The sequence below is a fragment of the Salvia hispanica genome, chromosome 4, assembly GCF_029641045.1.
Source record: "Salvia hispanica isolate PSC_SH4W2 chromosome 4, Shi_PSC_v1, whole genome shotgun sequence".
Taxonomy (NCBI): Eukaryota; Viridiplantae; Streptophyta; class Magnoliopsida; order Lamiales; family Lamiaceae; genus Salvia; species Salvia hispanica.
Genome location: NC_142695.1, coordinates 4609328 through 4632194, shown reverse-complemented (window position 1 = coordinate 4632194; position 22867 = coordinate 4609328). Strand labels below are relative to the sequence as shown.

Below are 22867 nucleotides of genomic sequence, written 5' to 3'. Positions count from 1 at the left end.
GACCGATTCTTACCCGGAACCGAATAATAAATCAATTTTAGATTCTAATAATATTATGAATATCAAATATAAATATAATACATAACTTTCCCTAATAAATAATAATATTATAGGATCTTAATCTTACGGTAAGTTTAACTAAATTACTCCTACTTATTATTTACCCTAATTTCCCCCTCCCACCACTCACGCCGCTATCCCATACACGATCACTCTCAATCTCTCACGCCGCTAACTCTCCTCGTTTACTCGACGCTAGATGCTGACCTCCCTGGCCGCCGCCGACGTTGTTTTTCTTAATTTTTGAAGTAGTTTTTTTGCCCACTAGAATATATTTTCGTGTGTATATGACTTTGTGTGTTTATATGTCGCACGGGTGTGTTTATGTGACAGTGTGCGTGTGTTAGGGGCTGTGTGTGCGCATATGTCGTGTGTGTTGGGTCTGTGAGTGTGTGCATGGGGTCGTGAGTGTGTGTATGTGTCGTGTGTGTGTGTAAGATGCTGAGTGTGTGTATGCTGTTGTGAGTGTGCGTAATGGTGTTGTGTGTGTGTGTTTATTGAACTATTACTTTTTGGAATTAGAATATTGGATGATAACTGTTATTATCTTGTTGATTTGTATTTTTGTGTATTTATTTGAATTTTTAGGTATTAATTGTTATATTTGTAGATGTTGAATTATTTTAAAAAAATTAAAACGAAAACTATAAATCGGATCCGGTTCATAACCGGAATCGGCCGGTTCTTACCCGGTCGGTTCCGAACCGGATCCGATTCTGGGATTCATGAAAATTTATAACCGGGTACCCGGTCAAAACGGACCGGATAGAACCGGAACCGGCCGGTTAAGCAGCCCTAAATGGAACAAAGATAGGAATGAAATGCCAATTTCCTTGGATTTCCTTTGCATTTTCATCCATTCACTCATTCATTCCATCACACCAAGTAAATGAATAGAATGAAAGTAGGAATCACATTCCATTCCACCATTCTATTCCATCATACCAAGCATGGACTAATTAATTCAAACTAGTAATTATCCATATATTATCAATGTAGGCCATGGTTGTAGCAGGAAAATTAAGAATCTTACACAGGGTCGGACCTATGTATAATAAGGGTAGGTTTAAAGCCTTTAATAAAATTGTTTTTTACCATTTTTTCTTTTATGAATTTTAAAATTTATCCAACTACAAATTAGTATGTAAAACAATCAATAAATAATTTAAAACACTTGAAAATATACTTAAAACAAAAATTAAAAATTTCAGTCCTTATTGTTATTTATTTCTGCCTCCAACCGGTCAAAGTTAGAAATGAAATACTATGACTAAAATATTATGAAGTGTTAGGCTTGGACGACTCTATCATATTTTAGATTGTGTATTTCCTTAATTCAATTTTGACTCAAAAACATATTCTGGCTATATTTCTTCGTTACTTACCTGATTCTGGCAATTCTTGTATCAATGGAAAGCTCCAGAAAGATTGAATAAATCTACAAGTAAACTTTTTTTACTATTTCTACAATAATAAATTTTGATATTGCCTAGTTAATGATTCCAACCAACAATATAATTATGCGTGCGTTACATAAATCTACTATTGTGGTGTAATTAGTAAAAACCAAAAATTCGGAAAACTTTCACTCTCTCGAATTATCTATCCCTCTGTCTTGTCTTCCTTCAGTCTTTTCCCCTTTAAGTTTTCGATCTGACATTAAATCCGAACACCAATTCTTCTTCCCCATAATCTAGGGTTCCTGATTCCGCTCTCCACGTTGACGTATATCTGGTTTTTCTCCCCCCCCTTTACTAATTTGCACTCTTCCTGCTCTCTGATCCGCCGTGACTTTGTGTTTCCGGATTCTTGTCGATATTGATTTTAAGTCTTTTTTTGTTTAGAGTGTGGTCTGATTTGGCGGTTCAGCCTTTGCGTGAGTTCTATCGATTGCTTGCGGTGTAGATCATGACGATTCCAGATTCTCATCACTTCATGTTGGAGAATGGATCGATAGAATTGCCATGCAAGCCGGAGGAGGAAAGGAGGATTGTGCAGGAACTCAGTGCCAAGGCCGATTCAAATTTGCGGGAGGGGAATCTGTACTACCCCATCTCGAGTCGGTAAGATGTTCTGTTGATTGATTGTTTCTTATAGTAGATTGAGTAATTGCATTTTAATCCTTAGTTCATGTTGTTTGTTGATTGCTGTTGGTTTCTTTTTTTATTGTGATTTAATAATAGACGAACGCAGATTTTGATTTTTGGCTGTTTGAAGGGACCACTTCTTGTTTTGAAGGTTACTCTTAATTTTGATTCTTCTCGGAAAACTCTTTCATGGTGTGCATTTTATGTTGTCCACCGTACGAGTATCTAGCCAGTTGAATAGAATTATCCAGATGTTTTTTCTTGAATAAGATCCACTTGTGACCATGTCTATCAAATACAATGTATTTTGTGTGACTGGAAATATTTTTATAGTGGTGATTGACTAGAGTGCTGGTGTGTAGTTTCTCTTTCTCTTTCTTCTGAGGGGGCACCTTTGGGTTGCATTCTGCTGCATGGAAGATAAAAGCCAAGCGAATGGAGATATGCGGGAAAAATTCGCTTTATTGGTCTTTACTACTTCTGAATGGTTTAGTTTAGCCTTTCAGTGGATGACTACGGTCATGATTTATTAGGAATGACTTAAGCATATTTATATTATATGATTGAGGTACTCACGCTCCTGTTTGAAGAGAGTTAATAAAATTAGTAGGATTCTGCATCCCATTGAAGATTTCCTTGGCTTGAATTGAGCTTGAAGGCATTCATGTTAGTTTAGTTTATAGGAGACCGATTTCTTCTTGTCATGCAGTTGTAGTTAGTATATGCTTATAATAATTATAAAAGAACCATGTCCAATAATTGACTAACTTGACTAACTTGACTAACTTGAAGCTGTGTTATGTGGGGTTGTGCGGATGGCCCAAACTATACTGCAAGGTATCCTTTAAGAATGCCAGTATCAGCACTTATCGTACTCCTTCAAAGATGTGGGGTGTCTGCTTAACTCCACTTTTCATGGGAAATGACCCTCCTCCCCCTTTTATAGATGTGATACTCCTGGACATTTTTTCTCAGTATCCTTCTTAATTATTCTTACAGGTGGTTCAGAGCCTGGCAGAGGTACACTGGGCAAGCAGAAGGTTTATATCCCTTTGAAGCCAATCCTTTTGAATCTCAATCTGTAACATCGTCAAATACAGTAGAAGATAGGCCTAGGCCCGGAGTGATTGACAATACTGACATTATTGTAAGTGGGGGGGATGATAAAGATGATGACCCTCAGCTTCTCAGAACTTTGGATGAAGGACGTGATTACGTTTTAGTGCAACAAGAAGTTTGGGAGAAGTTAAGAGAATGGTACATATTCTACTCTCTGGAATTTCTTTATTTTCCATGTTCTAAATTTCTAATCCAAATTTTCATTTACGTGTCCCAACAGATTTATCCAAGTTCTCAGAATTATAACTAGAATTTCTATTGTAGTTGATTGCTCTCTTCATTTTTTAAAGACAACAGACATCAACTTTGAGAATAATTCGTAGTGGCATTTTAGGAGCTTAACATATTTTTTGGGGATTAGAGCAAGTTTCTTATTGAATCTCACCCTTGATTTAGGTAATACTTTGCCACCTTTTAGATAAGTTGATTCAGTATCAAGTTTCTTGGTCCCCAGGTATAAAGGAGGCCCGGCGTTGCCACGGAAGATGATTTCTGTTGGGGCCCAGCAGAAGCAATTTGTCGTGGAGGTGTTCCCCCTTTCTCTCAGACTAATTGATTCTAGAGACCAGAGTGAAGTTCCTATAAGGCTAAGTAAAAAGGTGAACTTTTCAAACTAACTTATTGAGGACTAAGGTTACTTTAGATGCTTGGTACTTCATTCGTGAATTATCTAGTGATAATTTTTCCTGAGTTTTTTCCGGCATGTTATTTATTTATTTCTCCCAGAGATCCGTAGCATGATTAACATCATTTGTAATCTTTATCATATATATTTGGTCATTTCTCCTTTTCTTCCCAGATATATAGTACTTCCACGGTAGCTAACTGTTCATCCCTCCTTCCTATTAATCTTTTTTTGCCAAACTGTGTGGCTGAGCACTTGGCTTAAGTAACAGGATCATAGTCTGTGCCTATCTGCATACAATAAAAAATATATTTTTCCTTAACTACTAGAGTTTACTGAATATCTCGGTGTTAGATGCAAATGACCATATTTTCCTCAAGTATAGACTCTAATGATGCTTTTGAGTAAGTACCGAGTTTCGATATCGTAGTCCTTTGTATCCTTGTATGCATGCCAGCTGACATTTTGTGCAACAAAAACTCAATATTTTTCTAAGATTTCCTTGTTGCTACTTTGTACCAATTATTTAATCTCTTGTTGTTAAAGCTTTCTTTGCAATTATTTCTGATAATTGTGCTAATTACCTTTGGATATGTGTTTCAGGCTTCTTTAAATGACCTATATGGCAAAGTATGCCAACTCAAAGGTTTGGACCCTCAAAAGGTCTGTCACTGTCACATATATCATCCTTAATGATATGCCTAGAGGCAATACATTAATGTGTGTTTTCTTGCGAGTCTTTTACAGGCACGAATCTGGGATTTTTTCAATAAGCAGAAGCAAACTATATTACTTTCTTCAAGCAAAACCCTCGAGGAGTCTAATTTGCAGATGGATCAAGATGTAGGCCCACCGTTCCTTTTCAATAATAGCTAAATGTTCCTTTAATGATTTGTATGTTTTCTGATTGGTATGTTTGTGTTACAATCATATCATGGTTTGGAATGTGGCTGGCAATTCTATCAGTTTCTTTTTAATGTCTTTGCTCCTCTCTTTTAAGTTCTGGGGGTTCGTCAAATGGTCACATCTTTAAAAATTTAATCAGCCCAAGAGGAATATCATTACTTAATTATCATCGAAATGTTACTTTTCAGTTGAGGCCTTGCATTTGGGGAGTTTCTGACTGATAAAACTGAAGTCTTCTAAAAACTTATCAGCATTAATTATCACGAATAGATGGAAAACGGAGTTTTTTTTTTCCTAAATTTTTTTGTTGGGCTGGGATGGGTAGTATTTATGAAATTTCTTTTAACTTATCTTAACCAGTGAGAAAAATATGGGGACAAGGTGTGCTTCATTAGACATGGCTCTCTCTTCTTGCTAATAGTTAGGTTCGCTGAAAATGGGTATTTTGATATTTGATGCGTTCTATATTTTGGTGGGTGCCGAAGTGTATCATTTTGCACGGAAAATAAAGAGTTCTTCTTTCTGATTTGTTTACTTTCTGAAAATGATTGCTACATGCCCTTCACTGGTGCTATTATTTTGGAACAGAGGATGTCCTTTACAAGCTCAAGATCCCTATTTCAATAGGCTTGTATATAGAATGTCTATATTTTCTCATATGGGTTTTAATATAGGCAAAGAAAAGATTTCATAATGCAATCAAAATAACCTTCACTCTTTTCTCTTTCGCCCTTTTTTTAGATTCTTCTTGAGGTGCCAACTGATGGTCTTGGCATGGATTCAACTGGGAATGGCTTAGCATTGGTTCCAGTGGAACCTTCAAGGTCAATCTTTTCAATTGCTGGCGGTCCAACTATGTCTAATGGAAATTCAACTGGTTATAACCCCATTTACCAGCGAAGTACATCCACCTCTACAAGTGGAGATATGGAAGATGCATATGATGGTTTGAAGCCTCTGAAAAGAGAAGATAGGGGTGGCTTAGCAGGATTGCAGAATTTGGGGAATACTTGCTTTATGAACAGTTCACTTCAGTGTTTAGTTCATACGCCACCCCTTGCTGATTACTTCCTGCAAGATTATAGTGATGAAATCAATAGACAGAACCCCCTGGGAATGAATGTAATTTCTTTTCTGCCTGCAGTGCTAGATTTCATGATGGGTTCTTTTGTAGTAATATGTCGTTAATTACTATACAACAATTTTTCAGGGAGAGCTTGCCCTCTCATTTGGTGATTTGTTGAGGAAACTCTGGTCACCTGGTCGAGCTCCAGTTGCCCCTCGTGCATTTAAGGGGAAACTTGCACGTTTCGCTCCACAGTTTAGTGGCTATAATCAGCATGATTCACAGGTTACTTTTGTTCCTGAATAGAATTTATAATACTTTGTCATGTGCATGTCTAGAATAAAAAACTTTTCTTAGTTGTTTGGTGAAGTGTTTTTCTAATTTACAAATAACTTCATGAAAAAGGTTCTGCATAAAGAATACTGACTTAGATTATATGCCATGAACATGAAATGATAAATTTTATATTGCATCATTATATGTTGTGATCTGTCATCTTTTTTTATGCTAACATCATTCTGTTGATTTTTATGAAAAATGGTATTATAAGATTTATGCAGAATTGTAATGTACAGTGATATATAGAACTATATTAAGACCCCTTATTCGTCATTTTTCCTGTTCTGGTCAGCTTTAGAGGATGATATGTAACTTTTTTTCTCAGGAGCTGCTTGCCTTTCTGCTTGATGGGCTGCATGAAGATTTAAATCGTGTTAAGCAGAAACCATATTTTGAAATTAAGGATTCTGGTGGTCGGCCCGATGAGGATGTTGCGGATGAGTTGTGGAGGTATCACAAGGCGAGGAATGATTCTGTAATTGTGGATATCTGTCAGGTTAATAACTCTGTCTGGACGCATTCATCTCTCTACTTTGGATTAGTGGTGCTAGGATGAGTTTTCAAAGGTCTCTTAGATAAGGAAAAATAATAATTTGATGTCTTGAGCTGCACTATTTCAGTAACAGGAGTACTTGTTCTTTTATGGTTGACAAAAGCACATAGTAAGGTATAATGGTCCAAGGTTAAAGCCTTATGCTGAGATTAGGAACTTAAAGTAAATATTAAATATCTGCAGTTACTTTTAAATATTACTAATAGATATCTGATTTCTGTTCTCTGAAGCCATATATTCAGTCTTGCTATATTCCTAGATTATCCTTAATTTTCTGATTTTCTCTTTCACTTGAATTGAAATGACATCATTCCATATTGAATTTCATTTATCAGCAATAAATGTTGTTGATATTAATTGTTTTCAGAAAATAGAGTCCAGATACCTTCAGTTAGTGACTCTCTGTTCTCAATTCATTGTGACATTGGTTTACTTTTATCAGTGAGTTCTTGGTGACATCTGTCTAATGATAGGGAAGTTTTACAGGGCCAATACAAATCGACGCTGGTTTGCCCTGTTTGTGACAAGATTTCAATAACATTTGACCCCTTCATGTATCTCTCGCTACCTCTTCCTTCAACAGCAACTAGGTCAATGACTGTAACAGTGTTTTATGGTGATGGAAGTGGCCTGCCTATGCCCTTCACAGTTACTGTTCTGAAGCAAGGATGCTGTAAAGATCTTAACAAGGCTTTGGGTGTTGCATGCTGCTTACGTAATGATGAATACTTGCTCCTTGCTGAGGTATTTATTGGTCAATTGATGTTTATGTTTAGGAGTTCTGCATTAAATAATATATTTCCAGTATATACCGACCTTAAGGCTCTGATCTCCAGGTTTATGAACATCGGATATATCGTTACCTGGAAAATCCATCAGAATCTTTGGCTACAATTAAGGATGATGAACATATTGTTGCTTACAGGCTCCCCAGAAGGGAGGTGGAGTTAACAAAACTAGAGATATGCCATCGGTATCAGGATATGTGAGTTCTCCTTTACCTCAGCTGACTCTTGGATGTCTTTGTTTGGAAAACTAGAAAGAATATCCATTGTTTGTAACATTTGGCTGCCAATACTTATTTTAATAATTATTGTCCTGAACTTCTAAAAATTTAAGATTTCCTATTGGTCAAGCTTTCATATGCTTGAAGATGGTTTAGATTGATAAGTTTGCCTTGGTATGCTGCATAATTAAGACTGTAAACTTTTTCTTGGAAAAGGAGTTCAGAGTTGGGGAGAATGTGTAGATTATGTTTCTTGAATTAATATGTTTTTGTAATGTTGGTCTAAGGCAATAATATTATATTTGGTGTATGAAGATTTCTAGCCCTTTTTTACTCTCCTTGGTGGAAGATAAAAGATCATATTTCTTTATTTATTTGGTGTTCCATTGACTTGTTATATTATGTAGATGATGATTTAGTCTTGAGATTTTGAACTGCTCTGGTTGTTGACCAAGATACCACTTCTATTCCAGTGAGAGGAAGCTCTTCCTAACGCCTTTAGTTACTATCTTGGAGGACCCACTTTCTGGGATGGGGATAGATCTTGCTGTTAAGAGGATCCTCTCTCCTTTAAGAAGAAAATCATTTTTTACATCTACAACGGGCCACTGTAGTGGAGAAAATGGCTCTGCTTTTAATGCATTGGATGAGCAGATGGAGAGTTCTGGCTCCCAGTTGGGACCTGTGATCCAATCAACAGAAGAAATGGATGCAGAAGGAATGTCTAGCAAAGAGTTGTCATTCCGGCTTTGCATAACTGATGAGAAGGGTCATAGCTGCAGGCCAATATTGAAGGATTCATCTGTTAAACCTGCTCGTAAGGTAAAAGTCATGCTGGACTGGACTGATAAAGAGCATGAGCTCTATGATTCCAGCTATTTAAAGGATCTTCCCGAGGTTCACAAGTCTGGAATTCTTGCAAAGAAGACTAAGCAAGAGGCTATCTCTCTATTTTCGTGTCTGGATGCATTTCTGAAAGAGGAGCCCTTAGGCCCTGATGATATGTGGTATAGTATAATCCCTGAACGTTTCTGTTTATCTTGACCTCTTTAAACTGGTTGATTGTTCTTACAATGTGTCTCATTCTCAAATAACAATGCAGGTATTGTCCGCAATGCAAGGAACATAGACAAGCGAGTAAAAAGTTGGATTTGTGGAGGTTGCCTGATATTCTCGTCTTTCACTTGAAGCGGTTCTCATATAGCAGATGGCTGAAAAACAAACTCGATACATTTGTAAATTTTCCTATTCATAATCTCGATCTGAGCAAGTATGTGAAGAGCAAGGATGCATCTGAAGGGTCGCATACTTACGAATTGTATGCCATAAGCAACCACTATGGAGGTCTTGGTGGAGGGCACTATTCTGCATATTGCAAGGTAAAGTTCCTGGCCTGAAATTCCTGGCCTATGACTTAATTTCTGTTGCAATTGGACTAATTGAAATCTTGTTGCAGTTAACCGATGGCAATTGGTACCATTTTGACGACGCACACGTGTCTCCGGTGAATGAATCTGAAATCAAGACATCTGCTGCATATGTGCTGTTCTACCAACGAGTTAACAGCCATCAGTGAAGTGGGCAAACCATCAGTTGACGATAGGGTTCGTTTTGATCGTTTTATATGGCTAATGACGGTGTGGCTTGGGCTTTTTTGCACCCATGCTGCCAAGCTTAATGGAGATTAGATATGATGGTGGCAAAGAAGCCATAATGTTAGAAAGGATATAATTTTGGTATTGCCGATTGAAAACGGCCCTATTATTTGATTGCTGTAACTTTTTTATGCGGAGGGTTCTATACAGCAATGAGGTAACTTTAATCACACAGAATGGAGCAAAATGATTTTGACGGTGTAATGATAATTATATTTTTTAAGTATTTTTTTAACATTATATCAATGGCTCCGAGTATGGTATGTACTATAGATGTGACTTCAAGAAAATATTTACCACAAGAATTTTCATAATGCATACTTTATCCGGACATAAAAAAACATCATAATTGCCTTATTTGACACAAAAAGTATACCGTTTTCTTTTTTTATCATCTAAAAATACATTTTTTTTACAATGACCTTTTGATTAAATCTTTTGTTCATTCACCAGTTAAAGCTATAATAAATCCACCAACAATTTCTTAAAATGTGTGCCAGTTAAAGCTATAATAAACTGTTAATGGATGAATCCAGTTGGATATATCGAGCTATGACTTTATTTTATTGTCTAATTAACAATAGTAATAATTAGATTTTCGCGTTTTGTACATCCCATTAATCTCCATAGTAGCCTGAGCATATATATTCGTTGTAAAATTTGGTTTTGGTTATGCAATAAACAAAATACTACTGCTATGAAACATATGAAATGTGACAAATTAGAATTTGGTGAAAAAGAAAAGATACTCTAGACAAAAAATAAATTACAAGAAGCATGACATTATTGGCATCGCCAGCCTAAAAGTGCGGTTCCATGTTTATGATACGACTGATTTTGGAATTTAGAGTCACCGAATTCACACCACTAATTAAATAAAAAAAGCCTAAAATTGAGGAACCAAATTCAAATAAATAATAAGTACTCACATAACTAATGAACATCATACACATTTTTCTCAACTCATCTATTACTTGTCTTCGATGAATTCTATTCTCATCAGATCATATTTGTAGTGCAATTATGATCATGCATAAAATCGATAATACTCCAACTCCAAGCCTCTCCTGCATCCAAAACCACCTTAATTAATTTAAATCTAAACAATCAATTCTATGTGTTGACCGAAGGCCTCAAAATACTTATTTTATTCACATCACTACTAACTCCACAGATTCCATCAAAGATTTTCAGACACCCACCCCAAAATACAATATAAAATAAAATAAAATAAAAAATAAACAAACAACGTCCCTATATTATTTACTACCACACATATAAGTCAGAAGAAGCACCAATCCAGCTGGCTACAATCCTGGACCATTTCTCACATGGCAAACCAGTCACATTACTCAAAATGGACACAGCAATTCACCCTCCATATCTATAAATTTATAAATAGGAGTAGTAGTAAAATTTTGTTATGGTTATTTCAACTCATTCTAATAAAATATCTAGACCCGTTGCATATTAATTACCTATATTGACTACCATCAACACCCTCTGTCCCCTCAATGTCCCAAATTAAATGGTATCCTATGGTTTGCTAAATGGTAGTGCAACTTCTATTCCTCCCTACCCCACCATAATACTCATTACTACTACTAATAATAATTCATACACATACATAAGCAAAACAAATTCAAAATTAATGACATATAATTGCACTCACTCACCCCATCATCAATGGATAAGTAGCCGTTAGGAGGATTTCCCCCTGGCAACGACACCGAAGGCATTGTCCCATCGGAGCTTGAACCACCTCCACCACCGCCTCCTCCTCCGCTGTTTGACCCGCCCGACCCGAGCCCGGTCAGATTGAACCCGAGATTATAAACCGGCGTCCCGTCGGGCTTCAACAGCCCGAAATTCCTCTCCGAAGTCGGGCCGGGCTTCTTATTCTCATTAAACAAAGCAAAAACATATACATTGAAATTCATCTCCGGCCTCATCGGAGTCCCTTTGTTCTGGTTAAGAAGCTTCAGCAAATTCCCATTGTACCTACACGCATTCTCCGGCGTCGCACCGGGCTCGTCCCCGTCCCCCTTGGACGGCCACCCGGTCTCCGAGATCTGGAGCTTCACCTTCCCGGCGTACCCCATCTTCTCCACGGCCGAATTGACCGCGTCGATTTGGGCGTAAAACATGTTGTCGTAATGGAGCCCCGACCCGGAATCGACGATTCCGGATCCCTCGAAGAGGACGAAATCGAGCGGGACGCGCTTGGGGTCGGCCTTGTAGGCGAAGTAAGGGTAGGCGTTGATTAAGAAGGGGGATCCGACTTTGCAGTGGAAATCGAGGATGCAGGAGAGCTGCTTGGCGATGTCGCGGCGGAAGAGGGCGGCGGAGGGGGGGTAGGAGACGTCGAGGACGGCGAGGGAGTGGGGGGTGGTGACGGTGACCTGGCGGTGGAGGTTGAGGGAGATTAGGGCGGAGTGGATGTTTTCCATGGCGGGGAGGAGGTGGGGGGAGAGGGAGGAGGAGTCGTTGGAGGTGAGGACCTCGTTGCCGACGGCAATGTAGGAGATTTTGGTGGCGGGGAGGTAGCATTGGACGTTGGATTTCACCCAGGAGAGGGCTTTTTTGGGATCGGTCACGTCGGAGAGATACTCGTTGCCGAGGCCGACCACGAATTCCACGCCGGTGTTGGCGAAGGCCTTGAGGACTTTGGGGTCGGCGTCGTAGAGCTTGATGCGGGTGATGCCCATGGATTTGGCCACGGGGACTACTGATTCCGGGTGGGGGAGGTTGTTGGCGATCTGCCCGTAGTTGATTCCTAATGCTGATGTTGTTGTTGTTGTTGTTGTCAACAATAGTGCTGCACATTTGAGTGAGTTAGTTAATTTGATTGATTGTTTTGAGAGTGGAGAAGTGAAGTGCTTGATTGATTACCTGAGAAGAGGAGGGAGAGGGTGAGAGACGCCGACGCCATGAGTGAAGTGGAGGTGGAACTTGGAAGGAGAGATGGTGATGATATAATGTGGAATGTGTAACAGCTGGAGGAGATATGAAGATTGGGTTGTGGACTAGTGTCACTTGGCACGTGCTGTCTTTATTTATTTCACTGTTAAACACGTTGTATTCAGTACTATTGTGTCTTTTTTTGTTTAGAAAAACTACATGAGTTTGATGTTGGTGAAGGTGGAGATGGAACTGCCATTTCTGATCTATGCCAACGGTGGAACCGACACCACACTGATGGAAGGGTAGATGCTTCTTCCACTGCACATTATTTAATGTGGATGGATCGAATTATTTTATGAAATTAACACTACAATTTGATTATTTCGGATTAACGGTAATTTGAAATGACAAAGTCTTGTGTGGGGCGCGCATGATGCATTCTGCCGTTATTTACAAAGATTTAGAATATTAATTGAAGCTTGATTAAGTAGATAGCTCACCAAGTTCAATTTTTTAGCAAAACTACATAAGATAAGAATCTTAATATTGTATGTCATCCAAGATTGTTTTTTAATTATGACAGGACTCTTTAAACAAATAAACAAAAAAGACAACTAAACTTGTACTAGTAGTACAGAGTAAGAAGTGGTGCAAGTGGTAGAAGCAAGGAAGTTTATTACAGATGGAGGTGAAACCAAAACTTATGATCACCCATTTTCCGTATGTTAGTAGTGGAATGGAGGAAATGAGAAGTGAATTCAAGGAGTGGCAACGTTTTCCTTGGCAAGAGGAGCTATTTCTTCTCCCTCAATACCAGCTTCACTCCCATCCACACCCAAGCTTAGTAGCAACTCTTCCCATTTCTTTGCAGGCCCCTGCAAATCCAAATGCAAATACAACCATTATATTAGTATATACTTATATACTCCATCATTTGTGTATTTTAAACGCTTACCTTCCAAGAGAGATCCTGTGACATGCAGTTGTTTATCATTTCAGTGAATGCAGGCGTGCCGTACACATTAAGAGCTCTGCCCACTGTGTTTACAATCTTTGTCACGTCGTCTGGGTCAACCGCGGCACACTGCAACCATGCTCACAACAATTACTACATATACATCTTGGAAAAAAAAGATATTGTGGCATACCTCAACACTGAAAGCTCCCATATGGAAACCGGTGTATCCTTCTTTCACAGTGTCCACCAGACCACCGGTTGAAGCACAGATCGGTATCTGATCCAACCACAGATAATTCATTCAGCACTTTCATCTAGTGAAATGAAATGTAAACATATAGGAAGGCAAGGATATTCCTACGGTTCCATATCGCATGGCATGCAACTGGATGAGACCACAAGGTTCGAATCTGCTAGGAACCAACATGTAATCAGCACCGGCAGTTATGGCATGGGCCAATGGCACATTGAATTTGGCCACTCCTCTAGCTTTATCAGGGTACAGCTCCTCAAGTTTCTCGATCTCCTTCTCGAACTTCTTCTTCCCGGTTCCCTGATGCAACAATTGATCGTCACAAGACAGTGTTCGGCTTTTACAAGTTAAACAATCATACATGCTCAAACTACTTACAAGGATGACTACTTGAACATCCAGCCCAATAAATTTTTCAACTGCGGCGACAAGGATATCTGATCCCTTTTGTTCTTCAAGTCTGCCAATAAATCCTATGAGAGGAATGTTCTTATCAACAGGCAAGCCCACTAATGCTTGAAGAGCTTCCTTCAGCAATGGCTTAGCATCCATAACCTGAAAAAAATAACAGAAAAAAACCACATTAACTCTACTCTTCAATGAGTAAGACTTGAGTTTAATATCAACTATCCTTACAGTGGTGATATCAAAGTGATAGTCGATGTGTTTATCAGTCAATGGGTTCCACTCTTGAATATCCATGCCGTTTACAATGCCAGACACAGAAAAAGGAACGCTACGTAGAATGTTATCCAACTCAACACCTTTATCTGGACCAGAAACAAGTTCCTTGGCATAATAGGGGCTCACAGTTACCACTCTGTCGGATTCTATAATCCCAGCCTTCATCCAGTTAATTTTCCTTCCCTTCACTGGTTTCTCATACCCATCAATGAACTCAAAAGAGCTCTTGAGTTGATCAGGTAGATTGAGCAGATAGAAGTCTGAAAATGCAAATCTTCCCTGATAGGCAATGTTGTGGATGCACAAGGCAACCTATATGTATAGTAGCAGACAAGCAAAAGTGAGAATTGAAAGTTCAGGAACATATTCTTGATTCTCTCTAGCTTCATTCTCACCTTAGCGTTGGTGTAGATTCCTTTAGGTTGATAAAGGGTTTTCAGGTAGCATGGAAGCAAAGCACTGTGCCAGTCATTAGCAACGAAGATAACATCGTCACCTATTTACAAAGTCCCTTATCAATCACACACATTTTCACTCTATGTCAGAGTTGATGTTGAACATACCATATGGTCCGGAGAAGAACTTGTTGCTGTTTAGGTTCAAGACTCTAGGAGCCTCCAAAGCAGCCTGAAAACAGAGTAACAGCCAATTTATAACAATCTCCTTCATAATTAATTCCAAGTATGTTTGATAGAGGAGAGAAACTGACCAGGCACAACATGCTGAAGCGCAACTGGTTATCCTCATAATCTTCTCCAGCAGAAGGACCATAAATTTTGGATGTGGTTTTACCAATGACCTATGAAACAACATTGATTAAAAATATAAGATCAGGCAAAGCTAGTAGAAGTGGACGAACTAAGCAACTTATTCTACCTTCTCCAGGAAAATGGGATGATCCACAAAAACACGATCAACTCCACGCTTCCAGCAATGGAAGAATCTCACAGTTTCAAGTTTGTCTCCAACTAGTACCTAGAGCAAGAACAAAAGTTAGAAGCAAATTAATGAAAAACAAGAAACAAGAATGGAAGTAACTAACCTCAACAGTGACACTAGTGTCCCAAGCATCTTTATACTGATCATAACGTGGGGACACAGTCATGACTCTGTGTCCATTTGCAGCCATGGCTGGAGGCAGTCCACCAACAACGTCACCAAGGCCTCCGGTCTTGCTCCACGGGCCACACTCGGCCGACACGAAAACCAAGTTCATCCCAGTTCCACATACGATCTTTGTGTCTACATTCTTCCACTGTTTAGCACTGGCTTTCACCTTGTTTCTCATTTGAAGCACCTCAGCCGTCTTCACTAATCTCAACCCCGTATGCGTCATCACTTGAGTCCTCTGCCCAATCTGGGCCAGGTTTAGCTTAGAATCCATTGAGGTTGCGCCTCCATGGACATAAGAAGCAAACTGTATGCTCGCCATAACGACACCTCACTCTGAACAAACAAATACTACTATTATAAAAGAATATGAAAATATTAAATATGGATTGTATACAATATAATTACACTCATTATATTTAATGAAAAATAAGAAATACACTAAATTAGTAGTAATAGTATTCGGAATATGTGCAAAGCATTTAACGGATTCTTTTACTACAGTACATTTTTTGGATCAAAAAATGAAATCTCTTTACTCCATATATGTAAAGGGAAACGTTTGTTTATAACTTTCTTTCCACTTTTTTAAACTTAGAAATTAAATTTCCTTTTTCCATTTCAATCGTCCCCAAAACCCCGTGACTGATCCAGTCGCCGACTAGATCTGCTACTTCTCTCTCTCTCTACTCTGCCGCGCCGTTGCGGCACCAAATCAATTTTCACTCAATTTTACGCTTATGTTTCCACTCAAATTTCCTGCCATTGCTCAAATTATTGGTGGAGGATGAATCTTATAATCGAGAAATTTCGCCAGGAATTGCATGCAAATCAACCACGACAGAGGTAAAAATGTGTTTCAAAAACACGAATAAATCGATAAAAGTTCACATAATGGATGCAGAATTGAAGAAAAAGAAGTTACCAAATCTCAGAGCAGAGCTTTGAGTTGAGCTTGAGCGCAGCAGAGTATGTATGGGAATTGCAAGTGAATTGATTCATCATTGCTAAAAAGTTGAATCCCAGTTAAATAATAGTACCTGCACGACACGTGGCGTTACCACAGTGGTCGCCGCTGATTACCAAACAATCGTCGTTGTACAATATAGCAACATGCTGAGGGGGCATAATCGGAATATGCGATAAATTGAGGCCTAAAATTCTCACGTGTTTTCATTGGTTTAATTTACGCATTTTTTGAACATTTTCCGCCTCAAAATATAGTAATTGAAAAATATACACGTTATATTCACGGTTACAAATCGTTCACGAATATATATTGGAATATTCTTTTTAATTACAGAAATGTTTTTTCTTTCAACTTTCAATCAATTCAGTGTACAAGATTTCTCTATCCAAAATTTATGGGGAAAATCAATTGGTTGCCTACTTCAAGTTGAACAAGAGGTTACTAGTGCTTTGTGCTCCACTTGAAGTTAGATGAATACAAAAAAATGACAAGTGAGTCTCATGATTAACGGTGGCAAATAATATCGGAAAATGAGTACCGTCGAATTTCCAATTCGGACGTATGGTATGCCAAATGTATTCATAAATTTCTTTTTCTATACGATAACAATATACTCCTTCCGTTCCACTTTAAGAGTCCTGATTGAGTTCAACACGAGTTTTAAGAAATACAAAAGAAAGTTGGTGAAAAAAGATAGTGGAATGTGGGTCCTACTTTTATATATTAGTTTTATAATAGAATACGAGTGGAAAAAAGTGAGTGGAATATGAGACCTATTACCAATTATGGAATATTCCAACTGAGACTCCTAAAGTGGGACACCCAAAAGTAGTAAACCGGAAATTCTAAAGTGGGGCGGAGGGAGTATTACAATGGTAGTATTCGATTTACTAACTAAAACAGTATCAAGAGATAATATAAGATTAAGTTGTGGGATTGAATATCATAAACCAAACACACTACATTAGTATCGAGATTCAATATTGCAAACCGACCCCCCCTATGTGTATTCCATTATCGTAATATATACATAAAATGTTTTAAGTACCAATTGTTTAGTTTCAATTTTATATTTTAACTATTGTAGTTTTTTTTATTTGTTTGTTTTATATTTTGTATTTTATCGTTTTTTTTTGTTTTAACAAATTTTATATAATAAGTAATGTTTTAACTATCTCTACTACGAGCAATTATATTATCATTGGTGTGGGTTGAGTGTCACATATAAGCTAAGCTAAAAAAGAATATGGTAGGATCATTGTAATATTGAGGATGGAAAACAATAGAAAGATTAATTAACTATTGAAAATATAATTGATTAAATGTTTTGATTGATCTCACATAAACAATTCTAATTATGTCAGTACAAAAGATCAAATCGAATGGGAGAATGAAGTTTTGACTTTTGAATTTTCACAAAGACAATATTTTACCATCCAATTGAAATTTAAAAATGTACCAACTCATAAGTCATATCCCAATTCCTTTTTTTATTTCCATAAACTTTTACAAACAAAAGTTAGCAAGATCTGCTTTGTGAAGTGGGTGTAATAATTAGGCAGGCAAGAACTTCATGCAAATCGGTGGAGTCACTTTAGCCAGAGCCAAAACCGACGCAGGCAGCGACCAAATCCCTTCCCCACATATAAAACCCGAAGCCACCGCCGGCACCATCAGGTCCGCCTTCCTTGGATTAAACCTATGCCACAGATAAACCACAAGACTCCCCACACACATGTCAATAGCAAAATACCCTCCGATCAAAAACGGCACCGCCATCGCCGTCGGCAGCGGCATCCACTTCCCCACCCTCCTCGGCAACACATCCGTCACCAAGTTCACCGCGATCGCAAACGCAAAGAAGCCGTAGCACAGCTGCAGGCAGTGCTGCGGCAGGGCCGAGAAGCCCTGCACTCCTATTATAGCCAGGTTTCGATATATGATGGCGTACGGCGCCTTGAACTCCCCGTCCGGGTTGCCTATGTCGAAGGCCTTGTAGAACAGGAAGAAGCTTAACGGCGAAACTATGCAGCCGAGCCCCGTCCCAATGGCCTGGCTCAGCAGCATTGCCCGGGGCGAGGTCAGGGTGAGGTGCCCTGTTTTGAAGTCCTGCATTAGTATGCATGAAACATTCACGATGGATTTGAATATTCCGCACGCGGCCAGCGCTGCCACCACGCCGTGCTCTTTCCCTGAGAGCGCGGCGATGGTGAATAGCCCTACTTTGCCGTAGTTGTAGGACATGTTTATGTCTGTCAGCCCTGCTCCGTACGCGTTGCAGAAGGCTAGTGATGGCGCGAAGACGTACGCCAGCACGACAAAGTACCATTTCAGCTCGGGGATTATGAAGGGAATCGCGACAACGGAAGTTAGAGCTAGTACTACATAGCCGAGAGCGGCTACCCATAGGGGAATGGTGTCTCGCATGAAAACCTCATCCTTTCGTGGATCGCTGAGAGCGTTGTCCACGGCCGGATCCAGTTTTCTTCTGCTTAGCTTTGTGGTGAAGTTCATTACTGTGATGTATAGGATCTTCGCGAAATTGTAGAGGCCGTCGCCTAAAAGGAGGGCTATGGAGATGAAAACCTGCCAAGAAAGTGGAAAACTGGAGGTGATCATGGCTAGAGAAGTTCTTGTATTGATGGCGAAGAGACGAAGATGATGAAGAAGAACAGACCTTATAACCGTTTAGGCTCTTCATACTGGATTCGGGTATTTCAGAAGGAAACCAGTCTCCTCTAAGCTTGTGTAGAAGTGGCCACATCATGCCATAGGAAAGCACAGCTCCAAGAAGCAATGATATGTTTACAATGTGGGGACATATCATTCCAGTCCCAACATAAGTCAAGCTGAAATCAAAGTAAAATCTGCCAAACCACACTACATTAGTGACTATGTGAAAAAGAGCGAAAAGGGAAAGAAGAGACGAAAAGGGAGTTCGTACGATTGCTTCCATGCTTGAAGTCCGAAGGTCGGGAACTGGGAGAAGCCACACTCCACTGTTGCAGTGTAAAACCATTGAAAGAAACCCCACAAGAAGCTGAAAGAGAAGGACTTGAGGAATCCCTTCACTTGCTTCCTACAGAGTAGATTTATATGTGTATTAGGATTTAGGAAATGTTAATTAATTGTTGTCATATTGATGAGGGTGTTGAAGGGGTTATGATTTACTTGGCCATTTTGTCACCTCTGTTATGGAATCCATTGATGAGCACTGCAGTTGCCATGCCACTCGGGAAGGTCAACTTGTAATCAATAATCAAGATCTGGGGACCAATTTTTGGAGCCTCTTAGTGCAAAGTTGAATTAAATAATTAAATACTAGTTGTCACAAACTAAAATAATCCATTTCATTGACATTATGATGTGGTCCTAGCCCACAGTTGGGTAGAGTAGGGGACAAACATGTCAAGATAGAATAAACACTTGCAAAATCACAGCAGTGTATAAAGATAAAGATCACAAACATCATGTATAAAACTGGATTTATTTGGTTTGATAATTAACTTACTTTTCGAAGAGGAATCAGCACGAAAAGCCCGATGAAACAGACTAAAAACAAGAAACCGGTCATCCAGCCTATCCCGGGCTCCTTGATGCTGTTGGGAGTGTTTCCAACTGTGGTGGTTCCACCAGAGAGCTCAAATGTCTTCCTGTTCATCCCCAACAGATAAGATCCAAACCCTCCTGAAAAAAATCATTTTCAAAAAATTAATTAATTATCAATGGAACAGTAGTAATTGAGAAGAAAGATGGACTATTGCAAACCTCCAACTGAAATGCTGTAGCATGCAACAATACATGTCTGTATCATGGTGTTCTCCTGCTTAGTGAAAGGCGCAGAAACGAATCCGAATCTGTGGATGAGTTTAGTCCATCCCCTGATGAAGATGAAAGCAAGAAGAGCTGCTGAGACATTGAGGTTTGGAGTGATCCCAGTTGTGAGGTTGAGTTTCATGGCAATAACACTGAAGATGGAGCCGATAAGGACGCTGGCCATCACCCCGCGAAGAGTTATCTGCTTCTGCCATGGCTGGACCCTCTTGAGATCCTCTTCCTCAAACGCTCGCGCCTCTTCCTCTATCTCCCTCCTCCTGTCTGATCCGCTTTCCGCGTTGCTCATACCTTCAAAACTCCAGTAACATGGGAGATGAGATGAGATGAGGAATAGTCAAAGTAAACAATTCATTTACTAAATGTGTACTTACTTTATATATGAATGCACTCTGATCTTGAGATTCTTCAAGTAGATCAAAGTAGAATATTGCTTAGGAATGCCAATGAATGATGCTGTAGCTGCAATATATATGTATAAACTCAATATTCTAAACTAAATTATTATTGTCTAAAGTCCAAAGCCCAAAGTCTTACAATTCCACAACACATGCCTAGAATGACCTGTCTACATATATAAATATAGGTGTAGCCGTTTACCTTGTACGAACATCTTTTTCTACTACTTGTGACTTAGAATTGGTCTGAAACTGAATATATACTACATAAAATTGCAGAGGTTAAATGAATGTATATAAATCTTTTTTTTTTTTATTTAATTTCGTCAACTCACCTCTATTATCATCTTAGACTTTCTAAAATAGGAGGAACAAGCAAAGCACTATCAGTTGATATATTCCATAGATTTATCAATCATTTAAACGGTAAACGTGTTTCGCTCTTATACACTTATGTTTGTAGACAACTTAATTTAGATCAATTAATTCTTGAAGGTAGGCATCTCACCTTTGTAGTAATACAACTTATGATTTGCTATTGCTCATATTAAGTTGTAACTCCTTATGCTTTAAAGAAAAAGAAGTTGACAAATTAAATATGCTTATGATAAAATACAATTTGAAATTAAATAATTATGTGCATGAGGGGAGACTAGAGATAGAGAATATGAAATAAAAAAAAAAAAAAAATAGATTCGGTAGATGTCGAATTCAAACTTTGAAGTTGTAATAGTTCCTCCACTAGAAAAGCCTTCATGCAATGAGTTGCTATATATACTAAAACAAGGCAATTTAAACTAAGTTATTTGCAAAATATCAGTGAAAAGGAAGAATTGAATCGGATTCAAGTTCTTTCAAGTTGGATGTGGTGATGCATATACATATGGTGGAGAATTAACCTTAGAAAAAGATAATTTGTAATGTAGTTTTAGACGTATCGCAAAAGGTTGAGAATTGAAATTGATTGATGTTTGGTTGGAGGGGTCAAAGAGATTCTCACTGTTGGGTAGCTCAAAAGTCTTTGTCACCATTTGTGTTCTACGGTTAAAACAACATTGATTTTATTTAGTTTCAGCTTCGAATGATCTTTCTTATACTAGTATCTAATTAGCTGTGCATTTTATAAAAACAGGAAGTATTGTCTTTCTTATTTATAGTTTAGCATATTGGTGGAAAAATATATCGAAATATGGGTAGAATATTATACCGAAATACCGGCATACCGTACTTATCGTGCCAAAACAATATTGAGAATATTGAAATTTCAGTATTCCATAGTGTCATATGCATTTTTATATAAAACAGCACCAGCGGCATACAAAAAATTCGGTAATCAGTATATATCGTAGTATTTGTTTGGTATATTATATACAATGAAGTATGGTAAGTATATACTCTCTCCGTTCCATAGTAATGGGAGCGTTTCTTTTCAGCACGGAGATTAAGAAAAATTGTGTTAGGTGAGTTAAGTAAAGTGGAAAATGAAAAAGGTTGAGAGATGAAGAGAGAAAAAAGTAAGAGAGAGTAGAATAGGTGTGAAAAAATATGTTGATTTTTACCAAAAAGGGAAATAATTCTATTACTATGGAACGTACAAAAATGACAAAATGACTCCATACTATGGAACGGAATGAGGACTAATTTTTCGACATACTACGACACAAATACAGTAAGTATATACCAAATTTTCATATCATACCAAATAAATATAACGAGATGAAATAATATTTCGGTATAATGGTATTTCAATATGTCCGTACCGAAATTAGTATATTGTAAAAATATGGTATACGAACTAATGTACAGCATCTAAAAAATTGGTATAATGTCGGTATTGAAATTGATTATACCAAAAGTCGATGTGTACATCAAAATTTTGATAAAATAATGATATGATATTTATTCATACTAATATTATAGATAAAGTATATGTAATGTCAATTCTATAAGATATACTGTATCAACCTACCATAAAACTAATATTAAGTAGGGTACTTTTTTGTAATTTAGGAACCATGTCGTCACTAGCAATTACTTATATTAAGTCGTACAGTTTTCTACCTTATCAATTTAAAATAAAGGTTATTCTAGCCATTGATGTAGATGGAATTCTTGATTTATTGTAATAATTTTCTACCTAATCAATTTCAAATATTTTGCATAAAATAACTCATTGTTTCGTCGCAAATATAAAAATTAAAAGCCCATGCATGCATTACCTTTTTGAGGAGGTGACAAAGTTCACTATTTTTATACTATGTAATCAAACTATAGCTAGTGCAATTTGACCATAATGTATATGTAATGTAGTCCCAACCATTGCCATGACATGTACAATTA

The 22867-nt window shown here is 38.0% G+C and overlaps 4 protein-coding genes across 7 annotated transcripts; 1 reads left to right on the top strand and 3 right to left on the bottom strand.

Annotated features, from left to right (window-relative positions):
• The first annotated feature begins 1626 nt into the window (after positions 1-1626).
• On the top strand, positions 1627-9656 carry LOC125194322 (ubiquitin carboxyl-terminal hydrolase 10-like). Its single transcript, XM_048092485.2, has 14 exons — positions 1627-1794; positions 1905-2123; positions 3147-3404; positions 3721-3865; positions 4495-4554; positions 4639-4734; positions 5539-5919; positions 6008-6148; positions 6528-6698; positions 7242-7499; positions 7592-7740; positions 8235-8768; positions 8864-9140; positions 9218-9656. Exons 2-14 carry the CDS (start codon positions 1969-1971, stop codon positions 9335-9337), a joined length of 2745 nt encoding a protein of 914 aa, XP_047948442.1. The 5' UTR covers positions 1627-1794; positions 1905-1968; the 3' UTR covers positions 9338-9656.
• A 487-nt stretch (positions 9657-10143) lies between these two features.
• On the bottom strand, positions 10144-12606 carry LOC125192892 (glucan endo-1,3-beta-glucosidase 11-like). The gene is made up of 3 exons (XM_048090567.2): positions 12309-12606; positions 11093-12234; positions 10144-10483 (listed from the first exon to the last, which is right to left on the bottom strand). The coding sequence occupies exons 1-3, from the start codon at positions 12346-12348 to the stop codon at positions 10421-10423; spliced, it is 1245 nt and encodes a 414-aa protein (XP_047946524.2). The 5' UTR covers positions 12349-12606; the 3' UTR covers positions 10144-10420.
• A 302-nt stretch (positions 12607-12908) lies between these two features.
• GBSS1 (UDP-Glycosyltransferase superfamily protein) lies at positions 12909-16410 on the bottom strand. The gene is made up of 12 exons (XM_048090566.2): positions 16251-16410; positions 15258-15661; positions 15092-15190; positions 14925-15014; positions 14779-14842; positions 14611-14711; positions 14168-14527; positions 13910-14086; positions 13640-13831; positions 13469-13555; positions 13276-13404; positions 12909-13195 (listed from the first exon to the last, which is right to left on the bottom strand). The coding sequence occupies exons 2-12, from the start codon at positions 15645-15647 to the stop codon at positions 13079-13081; spliced, it is 1806 nt and encodes a 601-aa protein (XP_047946523.1). The 5' UTR covers positions 15648-15661; positions 16251-16410; the 3' UTR covers positions 12909-13078.
• A 1358-nt stretch (positions 16411-17768) lies between these two features.
• LOC125196261 (metal-nicotianamine transporter YSL3-like) lies at positions 17769-21198 on the bottom strand. Of its 4 annotated transcripts, none has more exons than XM_048094709.2 (8): positions 21036-21198; positions 20504-20591; positions 20064-20428; positions 19807-19982; positions 19467-19561; positions 19240-19374; positions 18973-19162; positions 17769-18881 (listed from the first exon to the last, which is right to left on the bottom strand). In XM_048094709.2, exons 3-8 carry the CDS (start codon positions 20416-20418, stop codon positions 17850-17852), a joined length of 1983 nt encoding a protein of 660 aa, XP_047950666.1. In that variant the 5' UTR covers positions 20419-20428; positions 20504-20591; positions 21036-21198; the 3' UTR covers positions 17769-17849. The 4 variants fall into 4 exon arrangements, with proteins under 4 accessions (XP_047950666.1, XP_047950665.1, XP_047950662.1 ...); XM_048094708.2 differs by having other exon boundaries at positions 20064-20420; positions 21036-21197; XM_048094705.2 differs by lacking the exon at positions 21036-21198 and adding an exon at positions 20730-20804.
• Between the last annotated feature and the right edge of the window lie 1669 nt (positions 21199-22867).

Coding starts and splice junctions, on each gene's coding strand:
- LOC125194322 (XM_048092485.2), top strand. CDS start 1,969: ATGACGATTCCAGATTCTCATCACTTCATGTTGGAGAATGGATCGATA. Junction 2,124..3,146: donor TACTACCCCATCTCGAGTCG/GTAAGATGTTCT, acceptor TTATTCTTACAG/GTGGTTCAGAGCCTGGCAGA. Junction 6,149..6,527: donor ATAATCAGCATGATTCACAG/GTTACTTTTGTT, acceptor TTTTTTTCTCAG/GAGCTGCTTGCCTTTCTGCT.
- LOC125192892 (XM_048090567.2), bottom strand. CDS start 12,348: ATGGCGTCGGCGTCTCTCACCCTCTCCCTCCTCTTCTCAG. Junction 12,235..12,308: donor CCTCTCCCTCCTCTTCTCAG/GTAATCAATCAA, acceptor TCAAATGTGCAG/CACTATTGTTGACAACAACA. Junction 10,484..11,092: donor ACTTATCCATTGATGATGGG/GTGAGTGAGTGC, acceptor TTTTGGATGCAG/GAGAGGCTTGGAGTTGGAGT.
- GBSS1 (XM_048090566.2), bottom strand. CDS start 15,647: ATGGCGAGCATACAGTTTGCTTCTTATGTCCATGGAGGCGCAACCTCA. Junction 14,528..14,610: donor GAATCTACACCAACGCTAAG/GTGAGAATGAAG, acceptor CTATACATATAG/GTTGCCTTGTGCATCCACAA. Junction 13,832..13,909: donor ATGTTCAAGTAGTCATCCTT/GTAAGTAGTTTG, acceptor TTGTTGCATCAG/GGAACCGGGAAGAAGAAGTT.
- LOC125196261 (XM_048094705.2), bottom strand. Junction 19,983..20,063: donor CTACAGCATTTCAGTTGGAG/GTTTGCAATAGT, acceptor GATTTTTTTCAG/GAGGGTTTGGATCTTATCTG. Junction 19,163..19,239: donor CTTCAAGCATGGAAGCAATC/GTACGAACTCCC, acceptor GTGGTTTGGCAG/ATTTTACTTTGATTTCAGCT.